This window comes from Cavia porcellus, unplaced genomic scaffold (genome assembly GCF_034190915.1).
Source record: "Cavia porcellus strain 051 isolate PalLab524CR breed Dunkin Hartley unplaced genomic scaffold, mCavPor4.1 scaffold_5, whole genome shotgun sequence".
NCBI classification, from domain to species: Eukaryota; Metazoa; Chordata; class Mammalia; order Rodentia; family Caviidae; genus Cavia; species Cavia porcellus.
Genome location: NW_026947488.1, coordinates 32,983,700 through 33,004,204, shown reverse-complemented (window position 1 = coordinate 33,004,204; position 20,505 = coordinate 32,983,700). Strand labels below are relative to the sequence as shown.

Sequence of the window (20,505 nt, the reverse complement as noted above, 5' to 3'; positions counted from 1 at the left end):
GGTGTAGCTCCTGTCTGTGGTTGGTGCCCTGCTCCTGCGCCCTCCCCTACCTTGGAGCTTCGCCATCCTAGAGTCCCTGAGCCTGGTATTGGTGCTTGGTTCTACCCAGAGACCCAGGTCACACGGGGGAATTGCTGGAAATTTCTGTGGAACCCAGAGGCCAGTAGGTGTGGGGTGGGGCTAAGGGGCTTCAGGGCCCCCACCCTACACCTCTCCATGCAGTGGACAGTGGCTGACCTCACAAAGGGGCTGTAGGTGTGGCCAGTCTGGGCCAGAAGCACAGGTGCCCAGAGTGCAGGCTCCACCAAGCCCCTGCCTGGCCAGGTGTCAACTGAGTGTCCTGGGACTGTAGTGGTGGGGACCAGAGCAGCGGCTTAAGTCCTCACAGTGAACCAGAACCAGCCCTGCTTCCAAGGTAGGTATGTATGGCGACTATATGGCAGGGCTGTGTGTGGCTGGGCATCAGCTTGAGGTCAAGGTCCACCTTAGAGGACCACTGAGAACTTGCAGCAGTAGAGATGGATGACTGCAGGGATCTGGGCAGTTTTTTGTCTGACTGTGTCAGATGGGGCTGATGAGGGCAAAGGGACTGTGGTGGGTGCTGGGCTGGGCAGAGCATCGAGAGAGTCTTGCAGTGCAGCAGCCCCTACTTGGGTTGGGACATCCCCACTCCATGGGTAACTGAGCAGGAGCATGGTACATACAGTTTCCTGTGCACACAGGCCCCGGAGACGTTTTATTGTTAAAACAATAACTAATAGTAAACTAGAACAATCATTATAGTCCACTAGGAATTTCCCACTGGATGCTTTTGGACCATGCACAGTTGGCCCTGGATAAAGCAAGGGAAGCAGGGGACCTGCAGGTGTTGAGACTGAGATGCGCTGTCCCAGGCAGGATCCTTAGCTCCCTGGAGACGATGGGCCAAAGGGAGGCTCTGTGAAGTGACCAAGCCATGAGCATCTTGTTTCCCTATGTCCCTGGCTGTGCTGCTGCTGCCTTGTGTGGCTGAGCCTCCTCCTGCTTCCCCCTCACCTCACATGGGTCCTGCTGGTGTCCCGCAAGCCACTCACTCACTCACTGTTTGTGCCTTAGCCCTTGCTGATGGCTTGGCCCTTGCTTTCTGACCCACTTCCGGGCTCATCTTCTGCACTGGGGTGGGGTGGCCTCAGGGAAAAAGGCGCGTCCCAGTTGTGACCCTGGTAAAGGCATGGGAAACATCTGCTGTCTCTCTTGTCTGGGTTTCCTCCTCCTGGAAACGGGGCTGTCGCAGTTCCCATGGGGCCTGCTGGTGGTTAAGTGGGTCAAAACCAACCACGCAGGCCTAACAGCCTTGGAGAGGCTGCTCCTAGGAACTGGGCAACAGAGAATGGGAGGCACAGCACAGGGGTGAGGAGGGCTGAGGAGGACCTGACACTCCCCCAGGAAACTGGGAGACTTGAGGGCGAGATGGGATCACTTGATGGGAGAGAAAAAGGGTGCGGAGCGTGCTCAGAGTTCTTCCTGAGAGGAAGTGTCCAAGCCCATCTAGCTGGACTGCAGATGTCCCATTCTCTCGTCTGCCTCCTTTCTGGATGTGGAGAGAGAAAGGCCCTGAGAGATGAGGTGACTGTGACCGCTTTCACTGCTAGTGCCCAAACTGCCTGCACTGCCACCAGCTCAGCTCCGCAGTGGAGGTTCTCCAGTCTCCCCCTCAGGCTGAGTTGTCTTAGACCATTTTCTGTTCCCAGAATATCACAGAGTGGGTGAATTATGAGCAATAGAAGGTGATTTGGTTCTTGGTTGAGGAAGCCAGGAAGCCCAGGATCGTGGGGCCTCAGATGCATCCTGGCAGGGAAGAAGCCAGCAATGCAGACAGGTCTCCTACTGCAAAGCCACCCCTAGTGCTCCCTGCTCCTGTGTGGGCCCTGGTCCCTCTCAAAGGGTGGAGAGACCACACTGAGCTGATGGCTTCCTGAAGGGTCACCTCTTACACTGTCACAGCAGCGATTCGGTGCCCATGTGGGTCTTGGAGCTGTGTGTAAAGGACGTGGAGCACCATTCCCTCTGTGACACATGGAGTATCATATCCCTGTATGTCCAGCCCCCAGAGACCCTTGGGGCATTGCCTTTCAGGTTCCCTGAGGCCTTCTCCTGTAGGCCCGAGTGACCGACTGAGTCCCTGGCCAGTGGTGACAGGCTCAGTCTCTACCCTCTCCGTGCTGTAGTCGGGTTGGGAACCCCTTTCTGTTGGTTCCTCTGGCAACCAGCCCCCACCTTGAAGTTATCTAGGGGCTTCCCAAAAGCCTAGCTGAAATGCAAGAGTGGCTGAAGTGGCTTTCTATGGTTAACAAATGTGCTACTAACTCCCTGGGGCTCACTTGCTGTGCACAGAGTCGGATGCAGACCAAGCACATATACAGCCCTGGCTGCTCTAAAGACACCTTGCTTGCTCTGAATCCACAGCACAGCCTCCAGGAGCTGGCTGAAGGTGTCCACTTGCAGAGGCAGCAGGGCTCCACCCTGGAAGCACAGCGTTCGTGGCCTGCACCTGTGGCTGCGGAGCTATGGCCAGACTGTGCCGGGCCCTGCTGCTGTTCATCACAGTGGCTGTGGCCCTCGAGTGCTGCACAGTGCAAGCCTGGGGTTCCCCGAAGGTGATACGGCCATTCCAGGACATCCCCCCATCCTACGTGTATGTGCAGCAGGCCATCTGGTATGCCATGAAGGACTACAACAAGGCCAGCAAGGACAAGTACAGCTTTCGTGTACTGCAGATTCTAAAGTCCCAGGAGCAGGTGGGTGAGCACACTCCTTTATCCCTCTGTGTCCCAGAGGGTGGGACCCATATCCTTAGGTGGCTATTGCCACTAGGAATGGAAAACAGCCCCAGGACATCAGCAGTCAAACTGTACTAATGTTATTTTAGAGGGTTTGGGAAGAAAATAAATGTTTCATTTATTGTTATCCTGGGGTGGAGAAGAAACAAAATACCCATTAAAAAACTTCAAACTGGTAAATCCCATCAGGATGCAGGGGTGAGGGTCCAGGACACTGCTTGATGTGGCCGTATGTAGAGACAGCTAGAAGAGCAGCATGGAGGGTATGATTATGTCTGCAGCCACCAGATGGTCAGAGAGACCTGCATCACCAGGCTGGTACCTGTGTGTTTATGGCCATCCGCTGCCAAGTAGCGACAGGGCATTCACTGGGAAAGGCCTCGCTGATATTTACTGACCTACTGGCAGAGGCCAGTTGCCCCCATTTGGCTCTGCTTCCCAGGGAACGTTTCTATATGAAGATTCCTCTGTGATCCATATCACCAGGCACTGTGTGCAGATGTCCAGGACTCTGCTGGGCTGGGATGTGGCTGAGTGATGGCTGTCTTCATCCTCACTGCAAGCCCACCAGCTGCCTTTGTAAATGTGCTCTGATCCTGTGGGCTGTATAACAGTGGTCACGGCTCAGGGCATCTGCTCGGCTCAGCTCCCCTCCCCCAGGGCCCAGTACCTGCATGGGGCTGGTAAGTGTCAGCAGCAGGACTGCACCTGCAAGCTGTGACTCAGCACAGAATACACGCTGCCTGCAGCCACTCACAGCCATGGACGGCATGGTGCAAACCACGTGTAGAAAAGATCCATCATAAAGACAACAGCTGGGAAGCTGTTGTTCATCAAGGAGGCTTGAGAAAGGTGATCAGAGTGTGGTCCCAGGTCCTTTCCTGGATACAAAGGAAACACCCTTGGAGAAGTCTGCATCCTGACCGTGTGACAGGAGTAAGCCTGAGGACTGTGAGTTCCCAGGGAGGCCATTATGCCCCTGTGAGGCAGGAGTCCCAGGCCCAGGGAGGAAGCAGAAGTTAGGTCAGCCTGGCTGGACCTGGGGGAAGGGGAATAGCAGAAGTGGAGAGGACAGTGACCTCGCTGTGGGCCATACCCAACCCCATGCCCTCAGCACCACAGCCTCCTCTGCTGTTGGACCTGGAAAGAGCCCTACCTCGCATGTTATTTTGGTTTGATTTCTCTTTCTACAGTTTGTGAACTTCACATTTTTGGTTGCATATAGCAATAGTGTGTCAGCCCCCACACATGGGTGTTTTGTTTTGTTTCATTTGGTTTTTATTTTTAATTTTATATTAAAGAGAATAAAGTCAAACAAAATAAGACAAAATAAATCCAATCAAAACAAACCACTGAAAGTGATTACGGGATTTCAAAACAAGATAATAACAAATCAACAATGGCTCTAATAATGCCTTTTGTTATTTTCAAAATTGTTGTCCATGCCATCAGACATAATACAACGAAACAGAACAGAATAAAACCAATCAAAACAAAACATTGAAAGGTTTTTTTTTTTTTTTTTTGGTGGTTTTGGGGGTTAAACTCATGACCTCACACTTGCCAGACAGGCACTATGCCACTGAGCTAAATCCCCAGCCCAAAACAAAACAGTGAATAAAACAAAATAACAGAACGAAACAAAACAAGTAAGAACAACGTTGAATTTCAAAAATAAGACAGAAAAAAATCGTCCATAGTTGCTATATTCCATATTGTTATCCTCTTACTAGATGCTCAGACTTTAGGCCTCACGTTGCTTTGAGGTTCCCGGGGTTCTGAGTGGTGATACTATGCACATATTTTACACAATAGAAGCATTAAGTAATTTTTGTACCTCAGTTGCTATCAACTCAGTCTGTGTTCCTCTGAATCAGCTGGTTGCTTGGATGGGGTGGGGGTGGGGCTCCACTCATCTTGTCTCCCAGCCCAAGCACTGGCTGGCTTATGGGAAGGGTGAATTGGCTTACTGTTTCTCCTCTGGATCATGGTTGCCACTGGCTCACAGAAAAGTGATTACAGGTGTGTGCTATCATGCCTAGCAAAAGGGGTGTTTATTACTATTATCTTAGGAAGATGCTATTGCATGTATTTAAGACATATATTGTGATGATTTGAAATAAATATTGTGAAGTGATTGATATTAGCACTAATTAACATATCTGTCCATTTTCACCTATGTTTTTCCAGAATACTTAAAATCTATTCTTTTAGCAAAAATTCAAAATATGATAGTGTTAATAATTCTAGACTTCATGTTGTACATTTGGTCCCTCTATCTGTTCATTCTGCAAATCTAGTTTTTATCATTTGACTTACATCTCCCCCAACCCTGCTTCTCATGCTCTGTGACCTAAGCTGGGGGCAGCAAGGAAAGTCCTAGCGTATGAGGTACTGAGATGCTCGCTCCGAGGTGCTTCAGAGGCTTTGTGTGACTCTGCTGAAATTCCTTTGTGTCTCTATTTTGATTCTTATGTTGCTTTGAGGTCTTGAGGGTTCTAAGTGGTGATACTATGCACATTTTTGCACATGTTCACACATATGAGTCTAGAAATAGACTGGATGGATCAAAGGGCATATAAATCTCTGTCCCTGTCCCTTGCCTAGATTCCAGGTCTCAGGGGATGAGGTGCCAGGCCCAACAGGATTGCCTCCCAGGGCCTTGAACATGAATGCAATTCACAGAGTCTCAGTCCTGATACGTACTGGACAGGCACAGAGAGACAGAGACCTTCAGCATCACTTGAGGATTCTGCCTGAAACACCCATTTTCTTCAGTCCCCAGGCAATCCTTTGAATTTCTAAAATGTTATTTACATTACTCAGTGTGGTGGCACCTACCTGTAATCCTAGCACTTGGAAGGCAGAGGCAGGAAAATCATCATGAGTTTGAGACCAGCTTGGGCTACAGAGTGGATTCAAAGCCAGCCTGCATTACATGGAGAAACCGTATCTAAAAAAACCAAAGGAAATAAAACAAGATAAAGCATCTATTACATTTCCTCATTTAAATCTGCTCTTTCTGGGAGCAGTTGCTTATTTAACACGGCCACTCTCTTTGCTGTCTTGTGAATCTTGTTTTTTATCTTGCCTGTTCTAATCATAGAGTCTTGTTCCCTCTGGTGCTGCTCTGCCCCATGAGCTACTGAGCTGTGTGTGAGGCGGCCAGACCTGTGCAGTCCCCATCACATGGAATGAGGTTGCAGAAATGGAAGGCTTTAGGGAAGGCTCGTTCCCAGGTTCTGGAAAACTCTGATCCCACCCCAACTTTCCTTCGTGTCTGTTGATCAGCTGTGCTGATGCACCCCACTTTGATTTCCTAGGGAAGGTCTCTGGGAGTAGTGTCCTTGCTTTATCCTGGAGAACACAGCCATTGCATTAAATTAATTATAGTGGAGGAGAGATAGGTATTGGCATCAAGGACGGAATCCCTTAGTGGTCCAGAAATGTCTGGTGAGGAGTTGTGGAGGAAGGAACAGGCAGGGGGATGGCCCTGTCACCAAAGCAGAAGGCGTGTTCACTTGCTGAGCTGTGCTTTGTATTTCATCCTCCAATCTTTCGCCGGCAGGTCACAGACAGCCTGGAGTACTATATTGAAGCCAAAATTGCCCGAACAATGTGCAAGAAGGCTACAGGAGAAAATGAACACTGCTTATTTCAAAAGGATCCCAATATGAAGAAGGTAGGGACCAAAGCACAGAGGGTGGACGGCCAGGGCAGGCTTGAGGTCAAACCTGCATTAGTCCCTCGCTTCCTCTCTGCCCGTGACTGGTTGCTGTGGATGGCCAGGTTCAGGGTTCAGAGCACTGCTTCTTTCAGTCACAGCTGGTACCCCCTCCCACCCCCAACACACACACACACACACACACACACACAAACACACATGTGCCATGCATGCATCCATGCACACACACACAGGCCTAAAGCAAAAGAAATCCATATTTCTCGCTGTTTTACACTCTGGGATGGGTTCTCATGGACAAATTTTCTGTCCTCGGGGTGCTTACTGGAATGCGGGTACATGGGTGTCTGGATATTTGGCCCTGTATCTGGGTCTTGGTCTGTGGCTGGTCCTGTGGAGACCTCTCTTTCTGGGATATAGACCTTTAGGGCCAGATGGATTTGCAGTTCTATACATGGACTTTCTCCAATGTGCCAGAGCAGTGGGGGCAGGCTTGGGTGCTCAAGGCAGGGGTTGGCAGTGGCCTAGTCCTTAGCCTTGAGCAATGAGAGGCTGGTACCTCTGCCGAGGCCTGGGTTTTGAGCTGCGGTTGGGTACTGCCAGGTCAGGCAGTGTCTTCCCCCACTAAGCCAGGTCCTGGAGCCTGGCAATGGGAACTTCTGCTTTTGATTTTCCCCTTTCATTTTCTTTCATACAAGCTAATTCTTCCTTTTGTCTCTTTTAGGAGATTTTTTGCACTTTTATTGTTAGATCCAGACCATGGAAATTTGAGCTATCCATGCAGAAGAAGCAATGCCGAGATGCCTAGTGGCCTCCCAGCACCTAGCACACACACTTTCCTGTGTGCAATAAAGGCCTGTGAGACATCCACCCTGTAGTCGGGCTCTGCTGCATTTCTGGATGCTCTGAGCATGGCACTGAGGGTGGGGAGTCCTGGTGAGGGGTGTTACCTCTTGGCAGGGTGGCCTGTGCCCAGTGTGCATGCCCCTTGTGGGCACACTGAATACAGTCAGTAGGATCTGGGCAATTGTTTTGACTTCATGTGTGCAGCCTGAGTTTCCACAGAAATCACCTTCCAGGACACCCACAGAGACATAGCCCACAGGCACTGGAACAGCAGGGTGTTTTCCAGTGCTGGGCTTGGGAGCGTGGACCTTGTGCACAGGGGGCCATCCCTGACCACTGAGCTGTACTGCCTGCTCAGAAGCAGTGGCTCCAAACCCCAGACTCCATCGGAGGTACGGGTGGATCTTTCAGAGGTTTGGATTTATTTTGAATTCAGGTAAAAAAAAAATGCAGGAGTACTGGTGTTTAGAGAGCAGTCTATGTGTGTATATGTGTGTGTGTGCAGCAGGCTGTGAGAGTGTATGAGCAAATATGTGTGTGTATACAGGTGGGCTGCATAGGCCGGAGTGTGTGGACGGGTGGGCCTCATGTACCTAAGTGTGTGTGGACAGGTGGGTTGTGTGTGCCTGAGTGTGTGGACAGGAAGAACTGTGTGTGAGTGTGTGGACAGGTGGGCTCCATGCATGAGCATGTGTGGACAGGCGGGCTGTGTGTGTGTGTGGACAGGCAGACTACTTGTGTGAGTGTGTGTACAGACAGGCTGCATGTGCATAAGTGTGTGGACAGGCCTGTTTGAAATGGGAGCTGTTCCAGGCTCTCCCACTTTTCCTGTTCCAGCTTTGGGGTGTAGTTGGCCAGGTGGGTGGGTCCTGCTGCTCCTGGGAAGTCACTGGGACTCCCCTCTAAATCAAGGCCCTGGGGCAGTGAGATGGTGAGGGCCCCACCCTCCAGGTGATGGAGCATGGCCCTGTGGGTACACAGAGCCAACACATGTGGAGTGAGCCCTGAGCTTGGCTGGCCACTCAGCAGGCTGGTGTTAGCTGCCCTTGAGCTGTGGCTCGGTGCAATTGATGCCCAGGCCAGAGTAGCAACAGAGGGCAAGCACGACAGCCTCACTCTTCAAGGCTGCACAGAAAATCAGTGGGGAGTGCAGGCCTGGAAGAGGGGCTGGTGTCAAGACTCCTGGCACCCATTGCATGACCCCGCTCCCAGGGGTCGTGGAGTCCCCACCTGTGCTGCGATGTGGGTCTGCCACCCTCTCTGTACTCACCTTGTCCTGTGGGTGCTCAGGACATCACTGTCACTGTGCCACTTCCCCATGGGCCATCTACAGGGCCTGGGGTGACAAGTACTCATGGGCACTTTGCCTCTGCCCCTGGTGGCAGCTGAGGAACTGAGGAAGAGGGGACCACGCTACAGAGTGCCCAGCAGGGGGATCCTCCCCAAATCCCCCAAGCACACACAAGTGGTCTCTACATGCAAACTTTAATGAGTTCTCTATGGTGACCTTGGACAAAGAAGAACTTTACATTCTGGGACAGGACCCAAAACTCTTGGAAAGTAAGGAAGGAGCATCTTTGGAGTAGCTGGGACTGAGGAGCCATGTGGGGAGCGCTGGTGTCCTGGGAGGTGAGCAGGGCGGCCAGTCTTGGAGTCAGAGGGAGACCTAGGAGCAGGTCTTGTTCAAGAGCGTGAACTTTGTTATCCAGGGCAAGGTGCTCACATTGAAGGAGCAGATGATGACCTGGGAGGTGGCAGAGGGGACAGTAATGCATCTCTATTTTCTAGTCCTAATGCTAATATCCCTCCTCCCCTGGTGTGCTGTCTACTGTCCTCCAAGAGGAGCCCCAGTCTGTTCTGGGGAGATCCATGCTCCCCACACCAGGGCTCTGTGATTCATGCTGTGATTCATGGCCTAGGTGGGGTAGTGCCCATGTCCAGCTGTACCTCATCCTGCCCACAGGAGCAGGTGCAGCTCAGCAGGCCAGCGATGACTGTGGGGGAATGGAGGAGCCCAGCTCAGCCCGAACTGTGGGCTCCAGGGCAGGGGAAGGACCTGAGATGGGCACAGAGGCACAGGCCATGCTTGAGCCCACCAAGCTCCTCTCCTGAGGGCAGGGCACGTGGGCCCAAGAACACACAGGGCCACTGTTGCTCCCTCGGGGGCCCTAGGGTGGTCGTGTATCCGGGACTTCGGCTGCAGTGTGGCATGGGTGGAGCTGGAGTGGAGCTGTGCAGGCCCTGTACCTGTCCTCTCTGTCTACCCTGCGGGTCCCCAGTGGCAGGCCTGTGTCTGTGCCGCAACCCCAACCCTCCCCTCAGTACCCACAGCTGGGAGAGCAGAAAACCAGCCCTCTGTCTTACATTGCTGAGATCAGCGTTTTTCTGGAAAGGGCAGTTGTCCAAGTCGTCCTGGAACTTCCTACAGTTGGTTCTGCGCAGCTTCAGTACCATGAAGAACACTATATCTCTCATCTGGAGGGGACAGGAGGAGGAAGAGTGGATTCGAGTGCAGACTGACTGTGAGGTTGTGCTCAGGTAAGGATGGACCAGACTCTGCTCCCACAGGAACTTCCCAGGGCCCTCGACCAGCTTTGGGAGGTGACAGCCAGGGACCTTCTCTAGAGTGGGTGAGGACAGAGGCTAGTGGCCTGGTGAGCCTGGGAAGTCAAAGTAGAGCCACAGGCCATAAACATTTCCCCAGCTTGGGCCTGGCTCTACTTTGACTTCCCAGGCTTGGTGGGAAGCCTTGGTGGGACTTCCCACCTTGGTGGACCCAGCCTCCCCTGCACATGTGTCTAAGCCCACAGTTGGATTCCTAGGGGCAGTGGCACCTGCCTGGCACCTGGTCATGTGTGCATGCTGTATGTCGGCCCTGTGAGCTAGAGTAGCATCTACATCAAATGGATGTGGTCACCTGAGCTGCAGCAAGAGAAATCTCCAGCCTGCTGCCATCCCTTGCCCCCCATGGCCACTCCAGGGCAAGTCAGGTTGAAGAGATGGGCAGCAGGAGTGCAGGACAGGGAGTACACCCTGTGGGCAGGGGACAGGGCAGAGGCGTGTGCTCCCAGCAGCAATCAGGGCAGATGGCAGGGCCTGTGTCCTTGTTCTCCATGACCCCATGCCTCCCACGCTTTTTTAAAAGCATCCCTGTCACATCATTTCTGTGGAGTCCTTCTCGGTCCACCACTGTGGACACACACACTTGGCGCTTCATTACTGTCTGGCTCCATATCCTTCATTGTTCTCATTTTTAACCAGTAATGTCATAAAGATTAGGTGGATTGAACATGATCTGCAGTATGTGGGGCCAATTTCCCAAAGGCCAGACTGTCTGCTGCGTGGCCCCAACCCTGGGCACCCATCAATGAACAAGGCCCTGGAGTAGCAGCATCCCTTCCCCAACTCTCAGCCTCTCACCTGCTCCCTCCTGACGCTCAGGATGCGCTCCACCCTGAAGGCATACCGGTCCTTGTGCTGCTGGTTGAATATGTGTTGGGCGAACTCCATGGTTGGGGGGAAGTAGAGCTTCACATCATCATTCGAGCCGAACTGTGATAGGTCAAAGAGCCAGGCCCCAGTGGCCAGGAGCTGGAGGCCCCAGAGGAACAGCAACAAAGCCCAGGCCATCAGTGCCTTCCCAGGCGGATGAGCCATGGTGTCCTTGCTCTTCCTGGACAGCTCCTCCAAATCTGCAGCTTGGTCCAGGCTGAAGTGTCGTCTGCCCAGCCCAGGCTCCTCCCAGGCCTCTCTGTATCACACTGTGGTCCGCCCCCACCTCCGCATAGAGCGGCTCTTGCAGTCAAGCTTACCTCTTGTGTGTGTGTGTTGGGGGTGGGGAGGAACACTGTCCAGGCGGGGGAGCTGCAGATAGGACCCCGCCTGAGGCAGAGCCCAGCCCCTCCTCTGGCTTCCGCTGCCTTCTGCCGGGACTGGCTGGGAGCCATTTGCACTCCCAGCGCCAGCTCCCCAAGGCCCACTGCTTCCTGGAGACCCGATCCTGGCTGGCTGGGACCCTGGGCTCTGGGGTCAGGCACAGTCTCCACAGTCACCTACAGAGGGGCTTCTGTGTCCCCAGGATGGCTGGGGTGATGCTGTGGCTCCAATAGAGTATGAAGGACAGTTGGGGTTTTTTTCAGCCCCTAACATCCAATTCTGGGGGGATGTGTTGCACAAAACTAAAAGCTAGTTGGATGGAGAGATCTAAACCCTGCTGTTTGTGACATTATTTATATGCATATACACAAACACGAGGTCTTTCATAATTTGGATTTCAAATGCTTTTTATGTTTTATTTCAGAGTTGTTTTATTAGTATATGTGTATAGTACTGTTCTTTCACTTCCCTTGTCACCTGCTGGATGGTCACAGCTCTGAATTGACTGCTGCTTCCTGCCTTCTCTGCCAGTGATACCAGCTTAGGATCCCCTGGGGGCTCTGAGTACATGTCCAGACCTGGGTGTACCATGCCGTGCATGTTTCCAGGCACACACATGAGCTTTTCAAAGCACTGCCCTACCATCTGTCTCCCCGGATTCCCTCCGAGAATTCAAGGCATCTGATTCTGCCCCACCTGACACAGACCGGGGCATTGTCTCAGGTTTCTGGGCACTACTGATTAACACCAGTTGTACAGCCAGGCATCAGGCCTCAGTTAAGGAAAAGGCAATGCCTTTACAGGATTCAAGGGTCTCCTGAATAGCCTCCCTTCTAGGAGAGAGGTCCCTGTGCTCCAATGGACCCAGGAGCCACATGGCAGTGTGGGATTCTGGGTATGCTGCCTCCAAGTCAGTGAGTACAGGTGGTGGGGACACTGAGATGCCCCAAGGGGCCTGGAGGCTTCAGCTGTTTCCCTCTACTGCTTTTTGGCCATTCACCTTTTCCCTAAGACTCTGGGCCCCTTCCTGGTGCTGCAGGCCGGACCTGGGTGCCCCACACCCCAAGTCTCACTTCATTTCTCACAGTGACCAATGACTTTTTTTTCCCACGGAAGCTCTTTGCTCCCAATGCTTTTGACAGAGTCTTGGTTTTTAACACAACAAAGTGCAAGGAGCACCACAGTGGGCATGGTGCCCCTGAGTGACCTGGGATGGCCCTGGCAGCTCCAGGTCTAAGACCAAAGATACACCTGTGATCGCTCCACTGGAACTATCACCTTGGATTCCCTGCATCAGTTGCTGCCCATCAGGATGGATGAGGGTAGGTACCAGGCCGGGCACCTGGGTATGATTCTCCATCCTCCTACCATCTCTGCCTGGACTTGGTGTCCAGGAGGTGACAAAATGGTTGGAAAAATGCCAGTTTTGACCATTTTCCTTCTTATCACACAGACTGGATTATTGCCACACTCCGGAGGAAGGGACAGTGCATGCTACAGTTCTCTACAGTGGGGCTTCTCACTGCTGGCAAAGTTGGGGCGGTCCTGTCTTATCTCAGCTGCTAGGCAGAGCAGGGTGCGGAAGGGAGCCTGACCTTGAGGCACCTGGGGGATGTGGATATAAGATAAATAACTCAGTGCTCTGACAGACCAGGGAGACTGAGACCTTGACTGAATTCCCACGACTGGGCTTGGACACTGCACTTGGGAAAAAGCAGAAAGGAGCTGTCTTGCTGTCTGTGGTCCACATTGTCCCTTCCCAGGCAGCCCACACCTGGAGTCACAGGAGCAGTCATGGACCCTGCTTGTTCTGGTGCATTGCATGAAGCTGCAGATGCCCTGCCCAATACCCAGCATGCAACACTAACATAGACCATTTGATGTGGAGGTGCAGAAGGCCTTCCCAGAATGCATCTTGTAGAAATAAATACCAGCACAGCTACATTTGCATCTATTTATCCATCCATCTACTTTCAATTTTTGTGCAACATATTCTCCCAAAATTGGATGTCAGTGACGTAAAAGAACCTGAAATGCTTTTCATACTCCATGGGTCAGAATCTAAGTGGCTCAGCTGGAAACTACCTGCTCAAGTCCTTAGGAGGCTGGGGTGAGGGTCTGGACTCTGCCTCTATGGTGGGACACAAGTGAGGACACCATGAACACTAGTGCCCTCAGGAACACGTGGTGAATATATCTTATCCTAGATGTCATAAATTCTGATGGGATCAGGAGACATAACAAGGACTGAGACGAGAAACAAAGGGGAGAGACAGAAAATGGTGATTATCTTAGCCCAGGCCACCCACTGGATCCAGTGTCATGGGCCCCTCTTGGCTCAGTTGCCATGTGCCCAGCTCACTCAATGTATTGAATGTCGAGCTAAGGCCACTCCATGCACAGGGAGGGACAGGAATCCTAGATGTCATAAATTCCTCATTGCTGAGACAAAGTACCTGACACCTACAATTTAAAGGAGGACAGGTTTATTTTGGCTCATGGTTTTGGAGGTCAAAATCCATAGTAAGCTGTCTCCAAGGTAGAAACAGTGTGGCAGAAGGGTCTGGTGGAGGAGAGCTGCTCAGGTCATGGCACCCAGGAAGCAAAGAGAGAGGGAGGAGCCAGGAGAAGATATCCTTCCAGGCCACACCCCAGTGACCACAGCTTCTTCTGACCAGATCCTGCCTCCTAACTAAGATCAGCCATAAAGCCCCATAATCCAATCACCTTCCCAAAGCCCCACTGCAGAACAGGAGAGGTCTTGGGGGACAGCAAGACACAAAGCACAGTAGTGGCTAAGAAGGAAGTACAGTAGGGACAATTGAGGGTGAGTCAAGGAATGCGAACTAGAGATGGAGAAGGCAAGAAGCAGAGTGAGTCTTGGGGCCTCTCAGGTGTCCCTGGGTGGTGGTGAACTCTACCTGTAGAAAGAGACTGGGGCTAGGACTGTGCACCACTGAGGAACCCCAGGAGCCAGGAGAGCAGGCGTAGGGACTGAGGCTGGATGTGTAGTGAATGTACAGCATTTGTTGTGTGTATGAGGTTTCCCAGAGGTTGGTGTGTTGTATACATGAATCTTAACTTATAAAGGGGCAGTGACCATGTGGAAGGTGACTGACAACCTGGCTCGATGACAGATCATGGAGGAGTAGTTGCTGAGGGGCCGGGATTTGGGGCTTAGGTTGGGAAGGAGGTAGAGGTGTGGATTTCTGTCCCTCCCTGTGCATGGAGTGGCCTTAGCTCGACATTCAATACATTGAGGGTGCTGGGCACATGGCACCTGAGCCAAGAGGGGCCCATGACACTGGATCCAGTGGGTGGCCTGGGCTACCCCTGGGGAATCTCTCTAGGCTCTCCCAGAGCAGGTCCAGGATGCAGTGCACTCTGTTGTCCTGGCTCCTGTCACCACCTCTTGTTCTGTGGGTCTGGGGTACGGTTAGCTTCCTCTGTGTCTCCCATGTCCTGTGCCTTCTTCCTGGGTGGAGGATATGTTTTCCTACATCCAGCTCAGCTGCCCCATGTACCTCCTCCTTGGGAGAGTGGAGTTGCACACAGAGTCTCAAGCATGTGTCTTGGTCATTGTCTCTGTCCTGCGAGGTCTCACTATGGCTCATGCAGCACGGATGAGGCTGCATGAGTGAGCCCTACGTGGCTGCCAGCCAGCAAGGCTGATGGCCTCGAGTCCACACTGGCCTCGGGGCCATGCTGACAGGTCCGTGGGCACGGAGGCCCTCCTTCTTCCATGACCTGCTCAGGACTCCTTCACTGTGGGTGCCTGGCAGAAGAGTATGAAAGAATATGGGCATGCTGCCTGCTGCCCTGCCCTGGGCTTACAAGGTCACTGTCGTGCCCACGGTGCTCTGGTGGGAACCCAGCCACGTGATCCCCAGTCCAACTCCATGGCAGAGACCAGGAGGAGCTGGACCCTCTGCTGTGCTGTCCTCACTGTAGGCACCACCCGTAGGCCAAGTGGGGCAAGACATCTTCCTTTTCATCACTGCCTGCCCAGCGAATGTTCTTGCTCCCCTGAGCAGTGCACACCTGGAGACTGTCCTCTGCCCCGCTGCGTCCTGCAGTACTCTGAGCTCTCTCCAGAACAACCTTGTCCTGCTATGGCCCCCATTTAGCTATCCATGGCTCCCAGGGCTGAGCCGCTGGGCTGACTGTGGCACAAGGATGTGGCCGCTGAGCTGGACAGGATTGAGACTGACAGGGCAGAGCTGGGAGAGGGTTGCTCAGGTGCCCACACCCACTTTGCACCTAACTACAGCATTTGCTGTTTTAATTATATCCCACAAAGATGGAAGCTTTGCACAAGGTGGTCCTGCAGCCCTAGATCATCGCCTGCCCTGTAAGTCACCCTGACAGACTCTCTCCCTCCCACAGGCCTGCTCAGGCCTCCTTTGGAGTGCAGCCCTCTAGGTTGATGGTGACCTCCCTTCCACATCTCCCTGACACTCAAGAGAACAGCTTCAGGTCATATGGTCTTCTGTTGCAGTTCTGCCTGCATCGGCCCTGTAAAGGGCTCAGAACCAGGGCTGTTCTGAGTGAGGTGTGGGGGCCGGCGAGCTCCTCCTTCAGGGAAGCGTCACTGATGCAGACCCCTGACCCTGCCTGCTCCTAATGGGCTCTGACACCCTGGGGGCTCCCGTCCCTCTGACATTTATTGGAGCAGCAGAGAGCAGCCAAAGGTGTGTTCATGGAGGACAAGTATAAGTCTGCAAGCCTTTGCCTGGAGCCCAGCCCATGGTCCCCACGTACATCCTCTGGGAGTCCCTGCCCATGGTCCCCACGTACATCCTCTGGGAGGCCCTGCCCATGGTCCCTACGTACATCCTCTGGGAGGCCCTGCCCATGGTCCCCACGTACATCCTCTGGGAGGCCCTGAGCACCAGTGCCCAGAAGGTGGCAGGCTGAGACATACAGGCTGACATCCCTTCCCTCCCAGCAAAAGTAGGGGCCCTTGGCCTTGATCTCTCCACCCTCCAAGGTGCAACACTCTGCTCTGCTGCCAAGTCCTAAGCCCCCTGGACAAGGGCGCTGGATGCAGGCTGAGTGGGAGGGGCTCCTCAGGGGCAACCTGCCAATGCTCACTGGAGCCAGAAGTCCCATCGAGGCACAGACACTTGTACCTCGCCACAAGTGCATGGCCCCAAGGGGGAGGGTTTGAAAAAGGCACCCACCTCTTAGGCCAGACCACCCTAGTCTGGCTGGGGAATGCACATGCTGCCTGGCCTGGGGAATTCAGGTTTTCTGTGTACCTTGCATACTCTGTGTGTCCCAGGTTCCACCTGCCAACGCGGGGGGCCTGAGGCTGGGCTACACTATGTCCTGCTGCCAGGCCCACTCATAAGATTGAGGCCAGAGTCCTCTTCTCCCTCCTGTGAAGAGAAAAAGGGCCTGTCCTCCCCACTGGGGACCCCAGTTGCCTGGGAAACCACAGTCATTTTGCCTTTGCCCCGGTGGGCCACGGCTATGGGACTTGAAGCCATGGCCCCGACGCACCAGACTTCTGCCATCTGTGGCCACCCCAGGAAGCCCAGAAGGAGGGAGCACCATACCTTCTGAGAGCACCAGGCACCCTCAGGGTGACTTGTTCCCTCCCAGCCTCTGCCCCATGACCATGGCTTGCAAAGCATGTGCAGATGCTGGTGTTTACTGGTGAATGGGGCAGACTGAAATTCTAAGACACCAGCACATGGAACCAGGAAGACAGAGCGTCCTGGTACAGCGAGCCACACAGTCCAACTCCTGGCAATGGCTGTTGTCCCAGGAGCTCTGGTCACTGGCTAGGGGGCCCCTTGGAGCACGTTTTCTTCAGGATGCTGAGCTGGACGGCCTGGTGCTGTGAGAGGATGGTGAAGGAGCAGGTGAAGGTCTGGGGAGCAATCAGAGGGGCATAGTGGGTGAGGCACTCTGAACTCAGTGTCTGCCTCTATCTTCTCCCCTGGGATAGTGGTGGAGGAGGGGGCTCAGGGCCTTGGGGAGGCCTAAATTGTGTGAGACCCAGGCTGTGCCCTGACCTGGGGCTTCTCCAGGACCCAGGGAGCCAGGGTCAGCTCCCACACACAGCTGGGGTCTCCAGGGCACCCCAGCTGCCCTGGGATTCACCCCAGATGGCAGGGGTGCTGCATCTCTAGGATCTTGGGGAAGTGTGAAACCACTGGTTGACTCTCTGATAAAGGGGCCTGTTAGCCTAGGTGGGGTGGGGCCCATGTCCAAGCCATCTCCCCCACCCCCTCGCCCTGCACACATAGCAGCTGCAGCTCAGTGGGCTGGGGCTGGGCCTGAGGAAGGTCAAGGGACCCTGCTCAGGCTTCACCAAGGGCTCTGGGGCAGGGGAGGGAGCTGAGAAAGGTACCCTGAGGCAGGGGCCTGGCTTGAGCTCTCCAGGATCCTCTTCTGAGGGCAGGGTACCCGGGTCCAAAACCACACGGAGACATTGCTGCTCCTCCCTGGATACCAGGGAGGCTGCATGTGGTGTGAGTGGAACCAGAGTGAAGGCAGATGGGTGCCCTGGGGTTTGGGCAGGGCAGCCTGGGGAGCCTGCTGTGGACTTAGATCTCGGGTCAGGAGAGTTCTACGGGCAGCTCCTTACGTTGCTGGGCTCCGGACCCTCGTGGAAAGGGCAGATGTTGATGCTTTTCTCAGATTTCCTACACACAGTTCTGCGAAACAACAGCTGCATGGAGAACGCTCTCCCAGGACCCTTGCCCTGGACCAAGAGAAGAAAAGTGGACTTACACAGGCTGGCTGTGCTGCTTTGCTTGTGTAGGGACAGACCAGACTCTGCTCCCTGGAAGCTCCCCAGGGGCCTGGGAGGTGACAGCCAGGAACCTTCTCCAGAAGAGATGAGGGCAGAGGCTAGTGGCCCAGTGACCCTGGGAAGTCACAGTGGAGCCACAGGCTGTGACTGTGTCCCCAGCTTAGGCCCTGCCCAGTCCACCTCAGTAGCACTCAGCCTCCCTCTAACGGTGACAAAAGGGTTCAAGTGCCATACACTGTGCCTAGTAGGGACTGGATAGTTGTGGAGGACTGCAATGAAGACTAAAAACAGCACAAGACAAAAGGAAATACAGACCTGGCCTCTCCCCGCCTGGAACACACAGAGGCCACTATCAAAGTCGAAGCAGCCTTCGGTGAGGGCTCTGCCTGTGCCCTGGACGATCTGCTACTTAGGTGCAGCCTCCTACTCTGTCTCTATCTCTCTTTTCTAACTTTTTATTTTACATACTTCAAGTATTTCTCAATGTTTATTTTTCTCTTTTCTGTATTCTGTGGCTTAATCACTTCGCTGGTTTCTATTTTTGAAGTCACGCTTCAGTTATCAACATCACAAAATCACAAAGATTATAAAATCCATCTTGCGTTTGAGTCGGCATTGACCTAATTTAAAAGAATCTCTGTGTTCATTTTTGTTCCTCTCTCAACCAAATGCTGAGTGAGCCTTTACTTCTCCCAGGCCTGGACTCATGCTGAACCTGGAACAGGGAAGCCCCAGCCCTCACCCAAGCTCCAGGCACAGGCAGCAAGCAGCAGAGGACGTTACCCACCAGTTCCCGCTGGGTGCTGAGGATGCGTTCCAGGCGGTAGGCGCGATTCTCCAGGCTCAGCTGGTTGAATGTGTCCTGTGCCAGCTGTATCGCAGCGGGGAGCTCCGGGTTACTGATGAGCTGATGATAGCTGCTGAGGTCCTCCTCAGAGCACCAGGTGTGGGCCCCCTGGGGCTGGACACACAAGAGCAGCAGTGGCATTGCCCAGGGCAGTGCCCTCCACCCTGGGGGACACAGCATGGTCAGGCACTGGGCTTCCACTTTGTCTTTTACAGGCAACTCTCATGGACCCAGCCCTTAAATTGATCTGTAGGGCCACGAACACCTCCCTGACGCCCTCTGCATCACACTGTGTCCCTTCCCACACCACCTTGCTCTGTCCAGACAAAGCCATTGATCCACTTCCTGTGCAAGAGTGGGCCACGCTGTGGACAACTGGCAGGGACGATGGCCACACCTACCCTTGGAGCGTCTGCGGGCCAAGGAGCCCAGGTGAGCACATCGGAATCAGATGCTGGCACTAGGACCCAAGCGTGAGTGCTGCTGGGGGTCCCTTATGTGACAGCAGAGGGGGACAGGAAGCAGGAAGATGATACAGGCACTGTGGGAGAAGAGAAGGTGTCCTCACTCAAGCCCAGGAGCAGGCAGGTGACCTGAGTTGTCCAGATGGAATGGATGGGGCCACTGCTTCTGGAAGGTGAAGATGCCCTGGGCGCACAGACTGAGTAACTCCGGAGCAAAAGTCCCTAAATCTCAGTTCAGTCTGGGACCCATTAGAGCAGGGGGTAGAGAGGCTACCCCCTCTACCTAGGAGAAGGCTCCTAGGACTCTGTACAGTCCACTCTGCAGTCCCTGCTGCCCTCTTGTGGCCGGCACTGTCACGGGCCTCAGGTACTGCTCGGGGAGCTTTGGCCTCCAGCTCAGTGCACGCTGGTCTGCACAGAGCCACCCCACCTAGGAACCGGGCCTCTGCTGTAGCCCTGGCAAGTTCCTGGCCCTTGCTTGGCTCTGTCCTGCCTTCTGACCCAGCAGGATTGCCAGCCTGGAGTTTGTATTTGCCACCTGCTTCCTGAAATGGCACCACACTTCCTATCCCGGTTCGTAATACATCCCTGGATGTGGAGAAGTCACTGACATGGAGTGCACTGGGGTGGGGTGGGTGTGGCTCCTGGGGAGGGGACATGCAGGGTTGAGAGGGGAAGACACACTGCCTGGTGATGAGGGAAAAGACATTGTTCAGACCATGCATCAATTGCCAGGATAGTGCCTCTGTATGGAGGGGTGTCCTCGAGCTGCTCTCACCTCCTGAGAGGCCCTGGGGGGTGGGGCGCTGGCTCTCCCTGTAGCCCCCTGTCCCAAGGCCACCCACAACTGGACACTGAGCTCTGGTTTCCTGAATCCCAGGAGACCCCAGCCCAGCTCCAGGAGCCAACCACCCCGCCTGCCTCCATAAGTGGTCTCTGTGGGCCTCCAGTCACTCCTTGTTGGTGAGGACTGCGATCAATGGATAAGTCAACATTCCTCCACTGCTTGGGTGGCTCAGGCAAGCAGCCAGCTGTGGGGAAAGTACCTCCCAGAGCCGATTTTTTTTCCCCCATCATCTTTAGGGTCCCTCAAAATCTGCAGCTGAAGCTAAGAACACAGCTCTTGGCTACAGAACTGTGGTGCCAGTTTGGGGCCTGAAAGGGGGTGTTGGCCACTGTGGATGCGAATGTGGCATTCTTGGTGC

General features: G+C 53.9%; 2 protein-coding genes across 3 annotated transcripts; one reads left to right on the top strand and one right to left on the bottom strand.

The window, feature by feature from the left end:
- Positions 1–240: 240 nt before the first annotated feature.
- On the top strand, positions 241–7,371 carry LOC100722377 (cystatin-13-like). 2 transcript variants are annotated; one of them, XM_003476368.2, is made up of 4 exons: positions 241–415; positions 2,446–2,777; positions 6,388–6,501; positions 7,226–7,371. In XM_003476368.2, exons 2-4 carry the CDS (start codon positions 2,547–2,549, stop codon positions 7,307–7,309), a joined length of 429 nt encoding a protein of 142 aa, XP_003476416.1. In that variant the 5' UTR covers positions 241–415; positions 2,446–2,546; the 3' UTR covers positions 7,310–7,371. The 2 variants fall into 2 exon arrangements, with proteins under 2 accessions (XP_003476416.1, XP_063103999.1); XM_063247929.1 differs by having other exon boundaries at positions 249–419.
- A 1,442-nt stretch (positions 7,372–8,813) lies between these two features.
- Positions 8,814–19,562, bottom strand: LOC100722102 (uncharacterized). Its single transcript, XM_003476367.3, has 6 exons — positions 18,677–19,562; positions 17,585–17,694; positions 17,010–17,101; positions 10,768–11,098; positions 9,712–9,822; positions 8,814–9,091 (listed from the first exon to the last, which is right to left on the bottom strand). The coding sequence occupies exons 1-6, from the start codon at positions 19,014–19,016 to the stop codon at positions 9,014–9,016; spliced, it is 1,062 nt and encodes a 353-aa protein (XP_003476415.2). The 5' UTR covers positions 19,017–19,562; the 3' UTR covers positions 8,814–9,013.
- Between the last annotated feature and the right edge of the window lie 943 nt (positions 19,563–20,505).